At 44.6% G+C, this 22893-nt stretch overlaps 1 protein-coding gene across 4 annotated transcripts in view; it reads right to left on the bottom strand.

Moving 5' to 3' along the window:
• TNRC6C (trinucleotide repeat containing adaptor 6C) overlaps window positions 1-22893 on the bottom strand; it is a 126786-nt gene that overhangs the window by 42850 nt on the left and 61043 nt on the right. For all 4 annotated transcript variants that reach the window (XM_082603641.1, XM_082603642.1, XM_082603640.1 and 1 more), the window contains exons 4-5: window positions 13476-13802; window positions 273-2876 (exon numbers count right to left, since the gene is read on the bottom strand). In XM_082603641.1, the coding sequence (XP_082459767.1) occupies window positions 273-2876; window positions 13476-13802 (2931 nt within the window). The remainder of the gene's footprint in view (window positions 1-272; window positions 2877-13475; window positions 13803-22893) is intronic.

Raw genomic sequence — 22893 nt, forward strand, 5'->3', positions numbered from 1 at the left:
TCCTCAGTCTTTCCGAAGAGGATGTATTTCTTCTTTCCTCTCCTTTCTTTTGAAGGTGCTTAATGGTTTTTTCTTGAATCAAAAGCTATCAGAGAATGCTACTTAACGTTCTTCTCTTTGGGTGACATTCAATACGATACTGTGAGGTGAAGGGCACTGGAATCCGTTTAATGTCATTTGCTACAAAAACACTGGTTGAGTATGTGTGCAAATGTGATGAGAATAAACCTTCTTCCTCTGCCTCCAAAGGAACACACAGCCCCCTCACGTACCTGGCCCGAGCAGTGGCGATCGGTTCAGCTGGGCGCTGGCCTGGTGCGTTGGGGGCGCCTCGGCCACGTTTGCGTTGGTGCTCGCGGTGGTGGTGCTGGTGCTGGTGCTGGCGCTGACCGAGGCACTGCTCTGGATGCCCGGGTTGTTTCTGTCCCACATGTTTACAGTTTTACTGTTGTAGGTGCTCGGGTCGCCCCAAGCTGAGGTACCGTCATCAATTTCCATTTTGCGTCGAATAGATGGCGGGGAAGGTTCCTCCCAGCCCGTGGCCTCACTGCTGTCCTTCTGTTTGACAGGGACCGGCCCCCCAATCCACCCTGTTCCTGTCTGTTTAACGGAAGTGGCTCCTCCCCAGTTACTCGCGCTGCTGTCTTGGGGTTTGCTCGCCCAGTTCTGTTGGGGGCCGGGCTTTAAAGACTCTCCCCAGCTTGTCCCTGGATTCACCTTTGCATTTGTGCCATTGCCCCAGCCACTGGTCCCAGACCTTGGAGCCTCATTCCAACCAGACCCTGATCGATTACTGTCAGCATCCCATCCAGAGCCATTTTTTTTCCCATCCCCCAAGTGTCCAAGGACAGAAGACGAGTCTGCCCAATCTCCCCCTCCTGTGCTCCAGGCTGGGTTCGATTTGTGTCCATCTCCCCAGTTCTGAGATCTGGGTTTTTGAGGCTCACCCCAGGTGGGCGACTTGTCCTCCTGATTTACGGTCCCACTCCAAGCGTGGCCACTCTTGGCCGCAGCAGCATTGTTAACAGCAGTAGAGCTTATCGTGTCCCCCCAAACCCCGGGGCCATTTGGCGCTTTGCTGCTGCTGTCTCCCCAACCTGTGTTTGCTGGCGCAGCAGCAGGTGGTGAGCTGACCCACCCCGATACTGAAGAGGTATTTGTACTGTTCATGATGGACCCATCGTTCTTCCCCCCTGAGTTTGAAGGCTGAGTAGCTGCACAACCCCAGGCCTCTGTCCCATTGTCATTCTTTCTCTCAGACCTTGGGGATTCTTCAAATTCCCAGGCAGTGTTTTGCTTTACTGGAGTCTGTCCCCAACCAGTATTAGACAGAACTCTTGGGTCAAGATCGTTCCTTGGCAATTGGATGTGCCCTTGGTCTAGAATCCCTTTGTCTCGCCTTCGGCCTTCTGTTCCTTCCCTCCCAGCGCTTCCTTCGTTGTGGCTGCCAGAACCGTCGCTGCCTCCTTCACTTGCTGTCGTTCCAGAAGATGCAGCTTTGGCCCAAGAGTTCGTGTGTTCGCTGCCAGGCTGCGTGCCAGGATTCTGGCTGCCGACACTGGGACCCTCCCACCCTGTTGATCCTTTCCCATTGATGTCGCTACTGGAATGCTGGTTTGGGGGCTTTCCCCAGTCCCCGTTCACCCCGTTAGAGGGGCTTCGGCTGGGGTGGCCCCAAGCTCCCGAATGGAGGTTACCGACGCCATGGTTGCCACTGCCCCGCCCCCAGGCGAGGATGCCAGGACCGGCAGGAGGTCCCGAATCCCACGCGTTCCCTCCGTTTCCCTCCTTGTGCACAGCACTGCTGGAGCCATTCTGCTTAGCACTTGATGCTGAGTTCACAGTGTCGCCATTCCCCTGACTGAACCCAGAATTGCTATTTCCTGTGGCAGGGTTACCTGGGGACAGTCCCCACACAGAACCGCTGATTCCTTCGCTGCCACCCCCACTGACTTGAGAAACTGATGATCCGTTAGCACCAGGAAGGCCTTGCAGGTGGGGCGGGATGATGGCCCCCATACCAACAGCCATGCCCCAGTTTGGCAGTCCGTTTGTCTGCACTGCATTGATAGGGTTTGGTGAAGAGTTCAGGGGGTTAGTGTTATTTGGTCCATCAGTGTTAAGGTTCTGAGGTTGTACGCTGAAAGACACATTCTGAGAAGTGGACGTTTGTGGTTCTGTGCTCTCTTGCGGCAGCAAGTTTCCCCAAGCACCTAAAGTGCCCGCTGGGTTCCCATTCTGGTTGCCCAGGTTTTGACCTATGGCACTGACTGGACTGCAAATACTGGAAGGGTTGCCTGTCGCTACAGTTCCTTCATGTCCAAGTACAGGCCAGGCAGCTGGGTTGGCATTGGGGTTAAGGTTAAGATTAATGCCAGCGTTGGAGCTGGAAGCACCCCAGCAACTCTGACTTCTCCCATCTCCGATCATGTTGTCCATCTTTCCATCCCCACCACTGAGGGAGCAGTGAGCCAGGCCGGAGCTGGAGCCCGCAGCTACGCCCCACACTCTGGCTGCGTTTCCATTACCGTTTGCTCCCCCCGCCCCAAGGGCACTCTGATTAGAAGGGCTTTGGGCGAGTGCGCCGTTGGTGCCATTATTGCCGTTCGTCTTCTTGGCATGTCCAGTGAAGCTGCCCTGGGCACTCCCTGTAGCCATGCTACTGTTCTCTGAGCCACAGCTGGAGGTACAGTCAGTGTCTGTCGTACATTCTGAGGCAGATTCAGCCTCTGTGCCCGTGATGGAAGGCCACGCCTCCTTATCGGTCCTGTCTATTATCACTTTATCCCAGCTGCCGTTGGCTTCGCTGCTGTAAGTGGGCTGCTGTCCCCAGTGGGAACTTTCATAATGCTCTGCCAGCCCGCTATGGCTGATTTCTGAAAAAGATGAAACAAGTTCAAAGTTAGATCTTCCTCTCACTTATCAGTGAATCAACTGTTAAAACTAGTCTTTGGGGGAAGCTCTTTATTTCGAGTTTTCAATTCTGAATGACAAATACTTAAAAATGACTTCAAGGAAAAAGTTATTTGTCTTCTAAGTAGCTCCCATTCAAAAAAGAGTGAACGCTTCTAAAATTACTTTAATTCTTACCACTACACCATACTACTGAGAAGATTCGCAATGCACATTAGCACAGGAGCATCTTTGAAAGCATTTGTAGTAAAGAAAGTGGCTTAACTGGAAGCAGTCTGGAATCTATGCGACTGTGCAACACCTGTGAATACTCAGCTTCTGGGAAATGCTGGCTACAACACTGAAGCTCACATGGATGCTGAGTGCAATCTGCAGCTCTTTTCAAGACTTCTGATGAGTCACAGTATTAGATAGAAGTTACACAGCTCATTTGGTAGAAAAGAATTGTAAATGCCCCGCAGAATCATATAACAGAACCGATATTTTGGGGGTGCGGGATGGAGGGAGAGAGAGAGAAGTGGTTTTAGAAAATGATCTCTCATGTTATCAAGGGCACAAGAGTTAGAACGATTTGATTACATTTATACTACTTTATCTGTTATTACCAGTGATTATGGTTTATCCTGGTTTCCTGTGCATTAATAAAAAATATTCTCAGCCCTATATCTGGTATCTTCTTGGATCTCTATGAATTTCTTCTACATTTGCTTTCTACTTCCTTAATTTAGTCTTTTCTTTGGAGATCCCCAGAATAACTTTATACGATATCTTTATAGTATTTATATCTTTTCACTCTTATGATCCTTTTAAAGAATCTAGTATTTGGTATCTGTATTTTACCTCCTTTAATTTCCTAATTTTTTGAGTATTTCTAACATTGCAATCAAACTTATATTCCAACGAATTTTCCAACAGACTTTATTTGAAGTATGCATCACTCAAGACCTCACACAGTTTAGAAATCGTTGACAGTTTCTTTAAATAGTATGATATACAGATAACTACAATTAAATATTTCTTCTCTTTTAGAACACTTTCATTATTATGTTCTCTGCAAATTAATTTCAACAAGAAAAATCTTACTCATGGACAGTACAGCTGGGTTCCCCCCCCAATCTCTTTTATAGTTTGATGGAGCTAAAAGAAAAGAGGAAGTATTCAAAGAATTATCACCATCACTAGAAAGAACATACTAACTTCAACCTTAAAAAAAAACCCAAAACAAATGACTTTTGTTGCCTGATTTAAAAGGAATGTAATGAATTTAGAATGATGGTCTAGGTGATTCTAAAGTAGGCAGGTAGGGACTTCCCTGGCAGTCCAGTGGTTAAGGTTCCATGTTCGCAGCGCCGGGGGCACGGGTTCAATCCCTGGTAGGGGAACTAAGATCCCATATGCTGCATGGCATGGTCAAAAAAAAAAAAAAAAAAAAAATCAACTGTGTCACTTGTAAGAGGTTTTTATTCTTCTTTTAAAAAATTTTTTGGCAGCATTGGGTCTTCATTGCTGCGCACAGGCTTTCTCTAGTTGCGGCGAGTGTGGGCTTCTCACTGCGGTGGCTTCTCTTGCTGCAGAGCACGGGCTCTAGGCACGTGGGCTTCAGTAGTTGTGGCGCATGGGCTTAGTTGCTCCGAGGCATGTGGGATCTTCCCAGACCAGGGCTCGAACCTGTGTCCCCTGCATTGGTAGGCAGATTCTTAACCACTGCACAACCTGGGAAATCCGAGGCTTTTGTTCTTAAGAAAATAAAGAAGTAAATATTTTTTTAAAAAAAAGGTAGGCGGGTAATTCCAGGTGAAAACTACAAAGGGAAAATGAAGACAGGCAACGGAAAACTTTAAGTATCTAAATTACCATAAAACAACGAAGTTCCTTATTGCCAAATATTGATATTAGGGGTTGGCTCTGCTACCCTGGTCTATGACAATTTCCTCTGTTGGTTTTGCCTATACTATAAAAACTAGCTTATGTAATAACCAATTTAAAGAGATCAACAAGGGCTTCCCTGGTGGCCCTCAAAATAAAGAGATCAATGAGCCACTCATCATTTAACACTGAAAATAAGACCAAGTTAAAAAACAGAGATTATCCCTAAATGCCCATCGACAGATGAATGGATAAAGGTGTGGTACATATATACAATGGAATATTACTCAGCCATAAAAAGGAACGAAATTGGGTCACTTGTAGAGACGTGGATGGACCTAGAGAAAAGGCTAACCTTGGAATTAAGGAGATAATCCTGTGAGAAAAAGGATTTTTTTCATTCACGTAAATTTTAAAAATCCCAAATTTCATGAAAAATATTAGTCATTAGGTAAAAAAAATACACATCCATAAAGGTGTATCAAGGGTATGTAGCGGCGCTGTGCAGCCTGGGCTCTTTCTAACAAGTGTGTCTGTCTTCTGAAGGGATGACCCCCACAGTGATCAAGTGCCACTGCTCAGTCCTTCCTTGGGGTGGAGAGGAAGAGCTCAAGGGCAGCAGAGCCAGTTCAGCACCAGCGAGGCAGTGCTGGCAGGAGCCCCAGCACCCGAGACGACAGAGGGCAGGATGAAGTCTCGCCTGTGCATTTACACACTGGAGTCTCTAGGACACTTTCACTTACTACGACTGGATTCTCCTATGAGAATCTAGGAGAATTTCTAACTGTCTCCCCGAGACCCATTCCTGCTCCTCTCCAGTCTCTTCTCAGTAATGCACCAAATAGTCTTTCCAAATGCACCTCCAGCAGATCGTGAATGCCTACTCACACACGTCCAAGGGTTCTTCACGTCAAAACTATGAGGTATCACCTCACACTGGTCAGAATGGCCATCACTAAAAAGTCTACAAATAATAATTGCTGGAGAGAAGAAAACCCTCTTACACTGTTGGTGGGAATGTAAATTGGTGCAGCCACTATGGAGAACAGTACGGATATTCCCTAAAAAACTAAAAACAGAGTTACCATATGATCCAGCAATACCAATCCTGGGCATATACCCAGACAAAACTATAATTGGAAAAGATACATGCACCCCTATGTTCTTGACAGCACTATTAGAATAGCCAAGACATGGAAGCAACCTAAATGTCCACTGACAGAGAAAGAAGATATCATATGATATCACTTGTATGTGGAATCTAAAAAAGTTATACAAATGAACTTATTTACAAAACATAAACAGACTCACAGACATAGAAAACAAACTTAAGGTGACCAAAGGGGAGGGGGGAAGGGATAAATTAGGAGTTTGGGATTAACAGATACACACTATTATATATAAAATAGATAAATAACAGGGACCTACTGTAGAGCACAGGGAACTATATTAAACTATAATAGGGAACACTGGAGTAAGCGCAGTTCTGGGAAGGAAAGAAGACAGGGAGATGATGGACTAAGATCCAGACATATTGAGTCTGGGGTGCTTGCAAGACCTCTGAGCGGATCCGTCCACAGTCCTGGGAGAAGCAAGTCAGAAGCTCGGACGTTAACGTGCAGCTCATCAGCAGTCCCTCCGTGTGGACTCACGCATCCTTGCAGGTGCTTCATCCAGCTCCTTAAAAGGCCATTAGCACCACTCTTCTCCCCTCTTCACTGCCCTCCATCGCCCGCTTCAGTAGCTGGATCAAGTGGGGGCTACGTCCAACAAGCACTGGGGAATCTATGCGTCGTCATCCACTCACCAGGACACTTTTCTCAAAGGCGAGAACATGTCTGCAAGTGGTGCACACCAGGAGACCAGTGCTCCTAACTCAAGGGCGAGCTAAGTGTTCCGGAACGCAGTACAGATGGCGGGAGAGGAGACGGGAGGAGATAAAAGAGGGAAGGAGGTGAAAGCATGAGAGGAAACGTCCCCCTGGGAGTTCCCTGACAATCCAGTGGTTAGGACTCGGTGCTTTCACTGCTGTGGCCCTGCGTTTAATCCTTGGGCAGGGAGCTAAGATCACTCAAGCTGTGTGGTGTGGAAAAAAAAAAAAAAAAAAGGAAGGAAGGAACAAAAAAAGAAATGTCCCCCAAACACCAAGGGAGTTTTACTGAACGGGTACTTACACCTGTGTTTTGGCACAGAAGGTATAAAGGACGGGGGGTCACTGCTACTAAAGGAACCTAAAGGAGAAGCTCAATTCTCACCAGTGCACGGAACAGCTCAAGTCCATTTTCAGGTGAGGACTTCTGTCCTAAGCTTGCAAAGACGGCCACCCTTACATAAGGAACTATTTGGAGGGGCTTAAAGTGAGGCTAACAAGTTATTTGCTACATACATTTATATGTGTTACTACCATGTAAGCCACTAAAAATATTTTTCTACTTAAAATGTTTTTAGTTGTAATGGAAACAGTGGATAAGGAAACAAAATGAAAGAGACAAATATTACGATGTCTTTCATTGTAATTAAAACTTTAAGAACACCAGATACGGATTTTTCCAAGATAATACCACTTTTGGGGGTGTTAATAGGGTCAAAATGAACATTAAATACATTAAAAACCAAAAAGTTAAGGCTAAATGGTAAAAATTACTCTATGTCGTGGTTCTACAATTTGATTTTCGGCCTTACTCCTTAGTGTTCCCAGTTCTGGTACATTAAAGAAAGCTCTTAGCCCCAGGAGCTTTCTTTACAGGGTCCTCTCTTCCTACAGTTTGGGGCCCCGTACAGAGCCTGTTCCTGTGTGACTCTAGTCACAGTGTTCTCCGATGACAGTTCCCTGAGACACTCACATTCTGCTGAACATGCATGTTCAACAGCCCTACTGATGAGCTTACAAATACTGCACAGATGAACAAGACCTAGTCTCCCCTCAAAGAACTTTCTGTGCTGAGACAGGCATGATGCACAAAAGTGCCACTCTTCGCTCTAGTTTTTTATTTTCCTTCTTTCACTTTATCTTGTTTTCTCATTTTTTCCTTCTCAAAAAGTTTTAAAATGGGAATCAACTGTGTCCTATGTACTTTAATATATATAAAAAAAAAATAGTTTGGGGACTTCCCTGGCAGTCCAGTGGTTAAGACTTGGAACTCTCAATGCAGAGGGTGCCGGTTTGATCCCTGGTTGGGGAACTAAGATACCATATCCTGCACAGCCAAAAAAAAAAAAAAAAAATACTTTGAACACATAAATGCATTTAAAAGCTGGAAAGGACTTGAAAACTAAAAAGCAGAAAGTTATGATTTTAATGCAATATTTATGATTTTCAAATACAGACTTAAGTTGATTTGAAAATACCACTCACCGTCTTCTTAGTGCAGTGGTAAAAACCAAACAACAGAAAACAAAGAGCAGAACCTATTTCCCGAAACACAAAGGAGTTAAACCTAAAGCCACTTCAGAAAAATTAGGCTTTCCCCACTCCCCACCATCCTTTCCCCACTTAGACTCCTTTAAAGTCTTCTGTGGGTATCTGAGGAGCACAGTTTGATTAGTTCTGCTCTGGGGAGTCCCTAAAGTCTGTCCTCTCTTGCCGCTCATCGACATCACCAACATCACCATCACATCAACAGCATTATCACTCCCACCACCACCACCACCACCACATATTCTGACACTAGAATTTATCCCCCAAATGAAAACGTGTTACACTTTGAAGGCTACTACTCTCTTTATGTTTAAAGCACACCATTCTTCTTGGGAGAATTTATGACTTCAAAAATATTTGAATCACATGATTTTCATAAACCAAAGTCTCTTGACTGTGCTGTCAATTCAAAAATCCATCTTTTAGTTATAGTCTAAAAGACTCTGTGAAAGGAATTTGTGAAATGACTGACTTCTGGGAACAGGCATTTTGAAATGAATGAAAGCTCTAAAATAAACCAAGACTGAATTCTCTTGTAGGTTATTCTCAACTCTCCAGTATAAGCCCAGGAACTGTTAAAGGCTAAAATGCATGCATCTGTTATGCAGCAAGTTTGAGAGAGCTTATAAATAAGTCTTCCTATCCCTAAGACATCACATATTTCATAGCACTTTGAAGTTCTAAGTATTTCCACACACATTAAATTAACTGAAACTTACAAATTACATCTGTTTTACAGATGGGGAAACAGAGGCTCAGAGGCCAGATTTGGAAAAGGTGTTATAACCAATAACCAGTAAGGACTGAACAGAATGCCTATCTTCAGGATAAAATTCTAGTGTTCCTTCCATTACAACATTCTATCACCAAATGTTAAATTCACTTTTTTCCTGCTGTTTGAATGGTTTACACGTTCTAAAAATAGGTGTCTCTATAAAAATGTAAGTAACATAAACAGTCTTAAGTGATTAAAAAGGATCACACGATAGCATGGTTTAAAGAAAAAAGCTTTCTTCTTTTTTTAAATTCCAAAATGTTACCATGTAAAGATAAAAATTTCAAGAAAAAGTATTTAACAAAGAGCTTCCTAAAGCTACAGTAAGCGAACTTTTAATTAGGTATCAAATTAATCAGATAGGGAAGTGTGGACAAGATTTACTCAGAAGTGGCGGCATGCTTAATTATTGCTAACACTGACAAACAGTACGTAGTCCATGCTTTCTCACCGCAGTCCTTTTAACCGAAATGACAGAATAATAAATTATGAAGTCATTCCAAATGCCTTCCATAGTTGAAAACACATGAGTGCTATGCTTACTGATAAAACACAGTCCTCGGTTTCAAGGGGCGGGATCAACGTAACCACCGTTTTCAGCTTTGGAGAACCGAAGCCACCTCCCCCTCCACTGCCTTGAGTGTGCGTAAAAATCTTGTGGAGAAAGTGCTCTGAGTTCAGAATTCCGTCACTGGACAGACTCCGAGACATCTCCTCCGTCAACTTCTATCAATGGAAGGAATTATGAAATGCAGAACCGAGTGAAAGGTTTACTGAAAACAATAATCAAAGTGTCCAAAAGAAAACGCTTATTGCCTTGTTTTTCTTCAAAACGGCAGGAAAACGAGGCTGCTTCCTCCGGGGTCAGGCCCTGCGAGAAGCCCTGCCGAGCGGGGCGGCCGCGGGGGCGGCGGCGCGGGGCCCAGAGCAACTCCGCGCGCAGCGGCGGGGACGCCATCTTACGCGTCGTCTGCGCGCCCCTCGCGCCCCGTCCGAGGCCCGGGAGAAGCAGCTGCTGTCTGCTCCGTGTCGGCTCTGTTTCTGCGGCTCGGCGGGCCGCGGGGGCGAAAGTACCTGCGGAGAGGGGCCGCCCACCCCCTGGAGACGCTACGTTGCGCGCCTAACGCCCGGGCGCCCGCATCTAGGGCGGCGCGGGTTCCCAGCTCCACCCTGTCGCCGCGCGCCCCGGGCCGCCGGCTGTCGTCACCGGGAGGCTCCGTGCTGGCTGCGGCCCGGCGACCTGCAGGCGCCCGCGGGGCAGGAGCTGGCGTTGCCCTTCCCTTCCCGGGAGGGAGCCGATCACCCCCTCCAGCGGGAGGGGCGGGGGGAAGCATCCGCGTAGAGGACATGAAAGCTTTATCTAATTGCAGCTGACACTAAACCGATCTTCCTGCCTCTTAAAATTCGTTCAATTGTCACAACCATTTTCACTTCAGGACCCAGTTACAGCAGCACCAGAGCCACTTTTCCTGTTTTTTGAAAGTCTGCCAAAAGAGTAAGGGCGCGTTGCCCACTGGCTGCATGCAAATAAACCGCTGCCCTTTCCTACTCCTTTGTGTTCCGTTCCTTCCTCTTTCCCGCTTTCCCTGAACACCCACTAAACGTTCGGCATACCAACACTAGCTATAATTTTCTAAATGAGCCCCATATGTAAATTGGCACGTGTCCAACTTCTTACTTTCCTGCTTCTATCTACAAAAGATCTAAGTAGCAAACACTACCACGTATTAATCAAAGCCTCAGTTTATGAATGTACAAAGTAGCCAGCAAAACAATACATTGTTCTGCCTTAAGCGCAGCGAGAAAGAGTTTTTTCTTTTTTAAAAAAGATAAAAGCTCTCAAGTGTTTCAAGCTGGAGTTATACTGCAGGTTGGCAAAAACATAGTCTGAATAGAAAATAACATTTTTCTGGAAGCTTAATAGGGTGAATCACTACACTTACATACGACTATCAGTTACACTTACATACACTTATCAGTTAAAATTTTTGCCAGTCGGCTAAATGACAAGGTCACACAGGGGTCGTGGGTCTTGAAAACGAATTGGACCTGTCTCTTGACCACGCTGCCACACTGCCTCCATGCCCGGGGACGCCCACCTAGGTCCCTGTGTTGATTCCACTAGGACACGGGACGGCGTCCCAGCAATGCTTTGCATTGACAAAATCAAGTGAGCTCTTTGGAAGCGGGTAAGAGTCGGAGATTCCAGGGAAAGGACCTTAGAAGTCTCATTTTAGGTGAGAAATGGAAGTACTGGCTGTGGCATAACCAGCGCCGGCTGCCAGGACTTCTTCAGGTCAGTTCCTTTCACTCTGCTCAACTAGTCACAGAGAGGAGGTTCAGACACTGTCCTTTTAGGATACAATACAGGTTACACAGTATACAGTGCGTGTGAGGCTGCATGTTGCGGACGAATGGAGTATCCTACAGCTTCAAGAGGAGCTTGAGGACAGAAATACTCAAGGGGCTTCACGGAGGGTGGGTGACTGTGATTTGCAGACAGAAAGGGGCAGGGCGATCAGGTGTGTGCATGTGCTGGGAAAGGCAACACTGAGTGTGCCCTATTTGTGAAGCCATACGGAAACAATCCCAATCAGAACGGAAAGCAGGACCTGGGGACAGAAGGAAACATGCTGGCTGGACAAGGCTGGGAAGGGCACTGAGCCAGGCAGAGAGACGAAGACTGCATTTAGGAACTAGGAAACCAGCACAGGTTTCCGAGGGGACCTCTGAAGCTGTGATACCAGAGACTGCTGGTGAAGAGATGAAATTGCTGTAAAACAAAGACTTTTGCTTGGGAGCCAAAAAAAATCAATCATTTCTTATTTTATTAATATAAATATATAGGTTGATTCCATTTCTCAAGATGTTTTTATGTATAAAATGATGATTTAGTCTTCAATGTATATATTTTAAGAAGTACAAACAACTAGGAATAACTTTCTGGAGAAGGATATTATAATTACAGAGCCAAATATTTTATTAAAGAATATTACTTTCATATAAAATTTTACTGAATCAATTTCTTGATTACTTTCTACTTATCTAAGAAGATACCAGTAACATCTTGCACCTCTCGCATTTGGTGAGAACACTGATGCCAAGACTGCCAACTAATCTTATAACAATGAGATAAGCCCAGAAAAAAGCAGGGCTGTTACACTTCTTTTTCAGTTTTTCTATATAAGCTTCTTAAATCAATACCCCAAGCTATACAGGTCTGACTATACAGTCTTCGTCTCTGTTAAGATTGGTCAGAGAACCATATTTCAGTGTGGAAAGTAACCATATGTTTGACTATAAACTGGCTGCAGTTAAGCAGATGGGATTGTATTCAGTGAATATATGTGATCATTTCTTTTCTTCCTAGCTTTTTGCTGAAAATCACTGACCTACATCCTCTCTACCAGGAATTTAGCAGATGAAAGTAAAGACTATTTGAAGAGACATGGCAAAGCTGTCTAAAAATATTTGTTCCAAATAAAACCACAAAGTCATGGTTTTGAGAAATTCTGCTATAAATACTTCTATGTCATGCTGGAATTATTCCCCATATAAAAAGGCAGCACATGAAGGAAAACAAATATTAATATGAATTGTGACATGTTTCTTTTAAATTCTAATCTAACACAAGAAGCCTCCTTGACTCTCTAATTACAGACCTGAATTTCACTACCATCAGCAAATACGCTTTCCGTGCTAGAACCATTGCCAATTGTTAGTTAAATTACTTGAAACGTAAAGATTTAAGAAAATAAGAGATTCACGGCAGTCAAACACACGTACTTTGCTCTCTTCCAAAAATTTCCCTAAAACTCCAGTAAAGAAATTTTTAAAAGTGTAAATCCATGAGGTCAAGAAGATGGGAACAGGAGAGAGCGAAGATGAGAGATGCTGACATTCTGGAAGCTGGAAAGCAAATGAGCAAGTGGTGAGCTCTCCTGGGAGCCCAGAGAAAGTTATCGTTGAACTGCAGGCAAGGACACAACAAGCAGCAGGCGGCGCAGAGCCCCAGACACCGCAGGGGCCCGAGCACGGGGAGACAGCAGGGAGGGTTGCCTCAGGATGCTTGAGTAAGTTACGTAGGAACACTGCTCCCCATAAAATGCTATCACCTCCCTGCACAGGTCATGAGACATCCTAGTCACCTGAGGGAAAAGGGTTTTATTTTGAAGTGTTCACTGCAGGGTTCTAAAGCTTCTGCCTTGACAGATTTATATGTACTGACATAGACCTTTAGTTTCCGGTGAGCAACAAACTTAGCTGAAGTGGCTAATGCCATCTGAAAGTGTATGATGAACAATATAAATAAGTGGGGGAACTAGAAGTAAACCTTAAAATCTAATTGCAATGAATCAAGCTATCATCTAGCTAGCTAGCTTTACTAAGCGTATAGTAAACATGGATCAAAATATGTCCATTTCTATTTCTGGGCAGCAAGTTGAAAGTAGCAAACCAGTTCTCATCTCAGATAGAAAGAATGCCGGGTTCTGTGCGGTTTACCTGGCTGGGGCTTGCTGGGGTGCGGCTGTGCTCCGGCTCCAGGCGGCGGGGGAGGGCTCAGCCCTGCAGGCCCAGCACCCTGGGTGGGGCTCACGCTGGTCAGAGACCCCGTGGGCAGTGGCTGACCTCTCTTTAACAGCTGCTTCTGTTCTTGCTGGCGGAAGCGTGGAGGCACCTCGCGAGGCAGGTAACGGGATGCAGCTGGCTGCTGGCCGCCGGCAGACGCACGTTTGCCATTGCTGCTGCTGGAGAGACTGCTGGTGGAAGTACTGGTACTGGTCCCGGCAGGTTGGGGCTGGCTTGAACAGGTCTTAGTAGGTTCTGGCACTAGAAGGAACAAAAGGAAAAGACCCCAACATTTTAGTATCACCTCCTTCAACCCAAACCAAAGAAAACAAAACCAAAAACTGAGAAAGAAATGACAATGGAGGGCTTTGGAGTCGAACTGCACGAAAGCCCAGAGTTCCAGGCTTGAGACCCAGTTGTCCTATAAACGAACCTCGATCCTGAGCTGTAGCTCTCGGCCAGTTTCCTCATCTATAAGACAGGTGATCACGCTTGGCTAGAGCAGCAGCTCTTCAGCTTGAGCTGGAGTCAGGTTAAAGGCCTGATTCCTAGGCCCCACCCGGGGAATTCACTTGCTTGGAAGGGAGGGGAGACTGCAAATCTGCATTTCTGATAAGTTCCCAGGTGAGGGTGATGCCCCGGGGCCTGGGCCCACACTTTGAGAACCACCGCTCTCAGTCTGTGTTTCTCAAATTTAAGGGATCATTAGATGTCCATGAATTTATATATATATATATATATATATATATATATATATATATATTTGTTTTAATTCTGAAGACAATGTAAAATATATATATATGCATTCTGGGTTATCTGAATAATTAAAGCATTTGTGGTGATGATATCTATAGCACCACTACACTCCTCTCAGATTTATTGGAAAAGAATGCAGGTAGACTAATTTGCAAATGATGCGTTAAGTGAAAGCCAAAATGCTACCAGAGTATGCTGCATAAACAAAGGTTTCACAGCAATGTAAACAGAAAAAAGGAGCAGGAGAGTTGAGTGACAGCCCTGCTAGTCAGCATGCCAAATGCAAAAGGTGATCTGAGTGGTGACCCTGAGTGAGGAAGGGAGCACAGGCCTGTCAAGTGCCAAAGAATCTGAGCCTCAAGTTCATTTCCATCTTGAATTTGAAACATTAATATCCACATTATATTATCCTGTTATTTGAAAAAAAATTTTTTCGACTTAATTTATAAATGTCTTTGATTTCAGAGTTGAGTAAAAGCTATGTGCAGAACGAGTTATACCTAGTTCTCTGTATATCTTGTTTGTATAAGCAGCATTATAAAAACCTTTCCAGTCGACACTGTTTGCCTTTTATTATCCCTTGCGATCAGCCTGCATTTCTCACCTCCCGCAATGGGTTCTGCTGTCCACCCCGCGACCCCATTGTACACAGTCAGTATCCGCGAGGCCTCTGTCCACTGTTTTTCTGTCACCCTGCCTGGCAAACCCTCAATTCTGGATGAAGCCACTGTCACTGTCCACTCTCTCCACCCCGGACTCGGGCTGCTAAGTCTCTCAAGAAAACAGAGCCGCACAGTTTGGCATCACTATGAACTCCTGGGCCCTAACCTCAGGACACGCTCAGTGCTTCCTGACCAGCCTATGATTTCCTGGGTCTGCCTGGTTCCACTGCTGTCAATCATTCAAAGACCTTCCACTCTCCAGTGATAACGCCTTTATCTCCCATCCCCAGAAGATAAACTGGACCTTATTCTCCAACGAAACAAAGACCAGCAGGCAAAACCAGGTTTCTGCTCCTACAATACACGTGACACTGTTGTCTGTCCCACACTTCTGTTATTCCTATACAAGGCTGGTATTATATTTCACCAATTCCAAGACTCACATTTCTTCACATGTTAAAATCACTTGCATCGGCATGTGTCTTACCATCGACGGCACATCCCTTCCTCAGTGGCACGTGAAATACTGGGGCATCTCACTGTCTATGGTGTCAGAGAGGCACCACAAGACGGCTCCCTCCACAGCTCTGGATCCTGTCTCAGGGACTTTGTGTGTCCTGGATCTTCAACTCATGACATTCTCCAGAGCAGATATAAAGGCTCAAAGTTGAAGACTCAGTCTTCGATTAATTCTTTGTTTTACAAATATTTATATTTTTTCTTCCAGGGCTTAGTAGATGGACATCGCTGAGTGTACAAGAGAAGAGAAATCCAGCCACCGAGTTCGCATGTGGAGTGGAGGACAGCACATTTCCAACGATAACCAGGCCAGGATGTGGCCACCCTGCAACCAGGTCCTCCTGGTCAGCACTTAGACATGCCCAGACCTCTGCTCTCTCCAGACAGCGGCGCTCCTGCTCTTCTCGACCCACACCCGCCTCCTGACTTGCCTCCTTCTCCCCTCCTCCATCACACTTCTGGTCCTGCTTCCTCACCTGCTGTGTGCCTCTCAGCCAGGTCCTCTCACCCTCCTCTCCCTCCTTGTCGCTGAAACCCTATGCTCCCCTGAGCTTCCTCTGCTTGCCCTCTCAGTCGTCCGTACTGGCGGTGACTGCTGTGGCTATCCTGAGCCTCTCTTCCTGGGCCTCCACGACACTGGAAGTCCTTTCTTGGATTTCCTCTGACCTCTCCAGCCACTCTTTTCTGCTCCCCAATGACAGGCTGCTTCTTCTGCCTCTTTAAGGTTGTGCTGCAGACACTAATCCTGGGTCATCTAATCTATGCACAACGCTTCATTTATCAACCCTGTGGTCCTGGTCTGAGACCTGGTTGGCTATTAGATACCTACATCGAAGTCTTACGGGCACCTCAAAGTCAACGTGTCCCAAACACTCATCAGCTTTCTCGACTCATTCTTCTTCTGAGTCTTTCCGTTGTTCTCCTGGCAAATGGCTCCAAGTCAGAAACCCGGCTTCCATCCTTGATTACTCCCCCTATCTCCCCAAACCTACATCCAACCAACCACCAAACATTGACATTTCTAGCTCCCAAATGTCTCCCCTAAGTAGCCCTCAAACTACTCCATCAATTTCCATTCCTTTTGCCATGACCAGAGCCTGTTTCTAATCCATCATCCACTGCGGCCAGCGTGATCTTTCTGAGATGCAGATCGCCTCCCTGGTATAGAAGGCTTCGGGGATTCCTACGGCCCTTAGGATAAAGTCCAAGGTCCTAGCAGTTAGCTGTCCTAATGCCCAGTTTTCCAGCCCCCTCTAACTTCACGATGCTGAACTTCCTGCTTCTGGGCCATTGTGCCCCCTCTTCTGTCTAACCACCATGTAGCATCAGTCCTAAAACAACATATTTCCGCATTTCAACATCTCTCAAACTGAGATGCATCTTATAATTGATGTTGTATGTATCAGTTTAAAAGGCAATGCTTTTTTTCTAAGTGGTGCATAAAATAATGCATAAAACAATTGATCATATCTCAGATTCAATAGAACATGGTAATTCCTAGTCATTCTTTAAATATCAAATTAAATGTCACTTCCCCTCAGAACCTTCCCTGATTCTCCTAGGCCAGTTTGGGTGTTTCCCAATGCATTCATCATTATATGTTGCTTAGATGAACGTCCATTACATCTTTTTTTTTTTTTTTTTAAAGAAAGTGATAAAACCTATTATAGGTTGATTTTTAACGCTTCCTTTTTTTTCTTTTTTCTTTTTTTTTTAAAATTTTTGGCCACGTCGTACAGCATGTGGGATCCTAGTTCCCTGACCAGGGATCTAACCCACACTCCCTGCAGTGGAAGCACAGCATCTTAACCACTGGACCGCCAGGGAAGTCCCTATAGGTTGATTTTTAAATGTACAGGGGCCTTCAAATATATTTTTTCCTGATATTGGCCTTTAACTAATTAAAGTAGCAGAAGTTTCTAAATATTTACCTAAATGAGTGGAAAACTTATGTCCACACACAAAAACCTCTACAGGAATGTTTACAGCAGTTTTATTCATAATTGCCCCAAACTGGAAGCAACCAAGATGTCCTTCTATACGTGAGTGGATAAACAGACCATGGTACATCCATACAAGGGAATATTAGTGTTAAAAAGAAATGAGTTATCAATCCATAAAAAGAAATGGAGGAACATTAAATGCATTTTATTAGGTAAAAGCCAGTTTGGAAAGGCTACATGCTCTACGATTCCTATAATATAACATTCTGGAAAAGGCAGAACTACAGAGACCATAGGCACTCAGTGGTTGAGAGGGGCTTGCGGGGGAGGGAGGGAGGGAGGGATGAGCAGGCAGAGCGCAGGAGCCTTTTAGGGCGGTGACACTGTGATACTGTGAGATTGGATACACAACATTAGGCATTTGTCAAAACCCATCAACTGTGCAACACAAAGAGTGAAGGCCCAGGTAAACTTTGGACTTCAGTTAATAATAATGTATCAAGGGCTTCCCTGGTGGCGCAGTGGTTGAGAGTCCGCCTGCCGATGCGGGGGACACGGGTTCGTGACCCAGTCCGGGAAGATCCCACATGCTGCGGAGCAGCTGGGCCCGTGAGCCATGGCCGCTGAGCCTGTGCTTCCGGAGCCTGTTGCTCCGCAATGGGAGAGGCCGCAACAGTGAGAGGCCTGCGTATAATGGTTCATCAATTGTAACAAATGCACCACACCAAGGCAAGATATTAATAATAGGAGACACTGAGGGTGGGTTGGGGGTGGAGAGATGGAATATATGGGAACTCTTTATTTTCTGCCCAGTCTTTCTGTAAACCTAAAACTGCTCTAAAAAATAAAGTCTATTCACTAAAAAGACAAAAAACGAAAAGCAGAGAAGCAAATTTGATGTCTCTTTCACTTTCCATTAGGACTTTGCAAACGAAATTGAGAGCAGAGTAGAGGTACATTTGTCTGGGAAACTTAGAACCACTAAATTTATTTAAAAACATGTAATCAGCATATCAATTCACTTAACTGCACATTTTAATGTATCTGGCCCAAAGGTTTTATTCTAGACCTTGCAGTTGCTTCTTAGGAGGCTCAGAGTCTGAATGCAATTGGTTCTTTCCTTTTACTACAAAACTCAAAAGAAGCAGAAGTAGAAAAGGAGGAAGAGGAGAGGGAGGAAGGAAGGAAGAGAACCATTAGCAAGTACAGAGAGCTCTGCCTGCCCTTGTTACAAAACCCTGTTTCTCTTTTGTAGTAACCGACATCGGCTGGCCAGCTACTACCAGGCAAGGCGCTTCCACCCGTCATCCTGCCTGTTCAAAGGCTGGAAACGAAGAAAACCTACCTGAACTCAAAACCTGGAGGAAACAACTGGCAAGGACTCGGAAGCAAAGAACCCACACTGAGCCTAAGAAATCACCCTGTCCTACCCTCATCCACACAGATCCCCTCGGCCCAAGTCTGCTAACCAAGATGACAGCTGCAGTCAGGACTGGTCTTCCATGACACTGCTGTTATCTTTTCAAAAGTATCAAAGGACAAATTCAGGGCTATTTTTCTTCAAAACCTTTAGAGGAAAAGGAATTCATGATACAGAAATGAAGAAATACATGAAACGTTATCAGTTACTAGTTTTGAATCTGAACAACCAGTTCTAAGTTATTTGATGTGACTCAATTTTTCTTGTGTTATCTGCCTGATGTATTATGTGTAGTCCTTTTTATATCTAAGATAGCCTCTTTTTTAAAATTTTATTTTATTTTAATGCAGCACGTTCTTATTAGTTATCTATTTTATACATATTATGTGTATATATGTCAATCCCAATCTCCCAATTCATCCCACCACCACCAGCACCCCACCCCACTTTCCCCCCTTGGTTTCCATACGTTTGTTTTCTACATCGGTCTCTATAAGATAGCCTTATTCTAAGAGTGAAAGTACTCTAGGCCAGTCTTCCCTTTCCGCGTGAATAACTGCTGATTAGGGCAGGAGCCAGCAGGTGAACTAAATGTTTCTTACATTTTTAAAAGGCAGGGAAAAAAACAATGAAGAATATGTCACAGAGACCATATATATATGGCTTACAAAGTCGAAAATACTTACTACCTGGCCCTTCACAGGAAAAGTATGACCAGCTCCTGGTGTAGGGACTAGAAACTTCTTGTACTATTAGATTAAGCATCAGACATATAAATCTCTTAGGGGAAAAATCCAAGTAATGTATGCCAAAGTCTTGTGTGGGCATTGTTTTGTTTTAATAAATAAATAAGTATAACTAACTAATTAGTTTCATGTCTCCTCTCCAATTGTGTGGCTCACCCTCTTTATGATTACTGAACGAAGGGTAATATGATGCTATTACTCAAGAAAACAAAGGGAACACTTTAAGTTGAAGAGGTTATTTGATCACTCTCTTAGAAATCCAGGTGCTTTTAATATAGCCTAGCACTGAGCTGCGAGAACAGAACGCACTTTCTGTTACACTGTCAACACAGACTGGATGTGCTGCTCACACCTCTTCTTCCTATCTGCTCTGCTGGTCCTCTGACCAGAAGCAAGAAACAGACTTCAAATCTTTGGCCTCATACTTCTGCCCTGGACTCTCTGGAGAGGTCATCCAGGTTCACAATTATGACCATCATCTCTAGGCTGACACCCAAATACTGTCTGTTCTATATTGCCCCCAGCTCTAGTTCAGCCTTGATCTTCAGTTGTGTACTGGACGGTGATGCTTGGAAGCTGTCACCCTTCAAACTGAAAGTACCCAAAGGCCAAACAGGATTTCCTGGTCTGAGCCCAGGATGGTGCTGATTGTTGTAGGAAGGCACTGAAGCATAAGATGTTTCTCACCTAAGTGAACCAACAATCAACAGGGGAAATAAAAGTTACAAGACACAGAAGCATGTGGTATAGACTGGAAGTTGGTCACTTAGAGGAAAGATAACCATGTACTGCCCAACATGGTAGCCACTAACCACATATGGCTACTGAGCACTTGATGTCTGAACTGAGATGTGCTGTAAGTACATACACACGGCATTTCAAAGAGTTAGTACACAAAAATCTCATTAATTTTTATATTGATGTTGTATTGAAATGACAAAATTTTGAATATACTGAATTAAAAATATTAAAAGTAATCTCACCTGTTTCTTTTTAGTTTTAAAATGTTGCTACTAGAATATTTAAAGTTCCTTATGTGGCTCCCATTTGTGGCCTGAATTCTATTTCTATTGAATAGTGCTGGTCTAGAAACAGCACTGTCTTCTTGAAGGAGTTAAAGTTTGAGTTGGCTTCTCAGAAATATGTTAAATTTAAATAACTATCTGTTTCTATAAAGGACCATCAGTCGTGGCAGATCACAAGCCTTTTCGGGTGAGAGATTTCCCCTTACAACTCTGTACCGACTGAAGTACTAGCGCCTTATCTCACCAACAGAAAAATGTCACTAGATATTTGCAAAGCAGCAAGCAAGACCAAGGGCCCAGAGTACAGAGCAAGCACAGTATTCCCACTTTACCCACACACTCACTCTCATGGTTGTATTTCTAGCTGCCTGAGATACTAGTGTCACGGCTGGTGGTCGGGGCGGGGGCGGTCACCCTGGATGTTGAGGAAAAGGAAGAGAAGCGTCACTCAGCAGAGGGAACCAAGAATTCTGACTCTGCCAAGCTGCACCTCTGGCCTCTTTTACATGAGATAGTGATAAACCTTCTTTAAGCTAGTATTTTTCAGATCTTTGAAACTAGCAGGCAACTAACAATCTCAACTGAGAAACAGAGAATCTTAAAATCTGGATCTATTCTTAAAATACAGATAAATCAAATGGTCAGTTTTGACTATCCATACTCTCTTCAGATCCAAATTTCTCAATCTATCGCTGCCCAAAGAACTAGGCTAGGGTATCAAAGCAATTCTGACATTCCTCTTCTCAAACAGACCCGGATCTAAGGTGATACCTCAATGACAGAGTCTTACAAACCAGCCGACCTGACACATCACTATTTTCACACAGTAGAACACAGTAAGGCAATGGGAATTTTAGCTTGATTCATATGGATCGTGAACAAATGATTTGTTTTATTTAGAAGAAATTAGAATAGCAGCCAGTGAATAACTACATAGCTAATAAAGAACTTCCAGCAAGCTGGACACTTTGGTTCCTTTCTTTAATAAACCTTTACTTTTTTTCTTTTAAATGAGAGCGACACCTGCTGGCGAAAAGGTAAGATGTTAAATCCTTATATAAGAAAGCAAGTCCTTTCAACAATTTTCTTTCCAAGAAACAGTTTTCTGCTTTCAGTTAAAAATTTCAGGGGACATTGTCACACCAGGGTCCAAATAGTTTATAAATTCCTACCATTGCTTTTCCAAAACAACAGGCCACAGTATGGGCAGGAAGTTTAGACTGTCCCTTCAGGTCTCTGGGTGACTTCAGGAAGGATCTCCTTTCAAACTTTTGTACTACACCTTGCCATCTCTAGGAGACCGAGACAGAAGGCTGACCCAGCCTGCTTAACTTTTATTCTACTCTGGACTACCCCTTCTCTCTTCTGCTTCTCTAGCCATTTTACGTGGCCCAAGCCCCAAAACTGCCATCTGGACGCCCTCCACCCCCCAGACCCCCTGGCCTTCCTTCCACTATGCTATCCACACCTCTGTACCATCCCAACCTTCAGTCTGGTTTCCAGACTGCCTGAAACTGCAGGCTCAGAAAGCGACGAGCTCTGTACCCACTTATGCTATTCCAAGCCCCTACTGTTGCCAACGTTCCTCTTATAATCTCACGTGGTCTGCCCAAAGTCCCTTACAGTAACTGTTTCAAACTTTCCCTACCTCTTCCAAGTCCTGATACCCACCCGCTTCTCTCGGTCTCTGGCTGGGACTCTAGGTTCCTGAGATCGATGCTACTCACTCACTCACACACACGAAGCCTTTCTACAGCCCAGCTCCGGGTGCTGGGACCTTCCAGTGAACAAAAAAGGCAGACTCCCACCTCCTCACCCCCTCCACTCACATCTCAGCAGGGGAAAACGACAATGAACATGATGCGTTTAAGATAAGTAGTCATCAGAAGGTGCTAAGTGCTGTGAAAAAAACGAGGAAAGCTGGGCAGGGTAACTAAGGGCTCAAGCTGACTTCTCTCATGTTATCTGCCTATCATTTTCACACCCCACATGTGTCAGTATCCTCATTTATCCTCTCTTTATTTACTTATTTAGGAAATATATAATGAGTGCCTATTTTGTGCCAGGCATTGGGTGTGTTGAGGAAAATAAATAGAAACGGTTCCCGTCCTTGTAGTTTATAGTCTAGTAAGAGATACTATCTTAAAAATGATTCCACAAATATACAATTACAAGTTGCCACAAGCACGATAAAAGTGATAGGATAAAAGGACCTAGCTTAGGTTAGGGACTCAGAGGAAGCTCCTCTGAGGAAGTGACAGCTAAGCTGGGCCTGGAAAAC

This window comes from Mesoplodon mirus, assembly GCF_964341445.2.
Source record: "Mesoplodon mirus genome assembly, chromosome: 18".
Classification (NCBI taxonomy): domain Eukaryota; kingdom Metazoa; phylum Chordata; class Mammalia; order Artiodactyla; family Ziphiidae; genus Mesoplodon; species Mesoplodon mirus.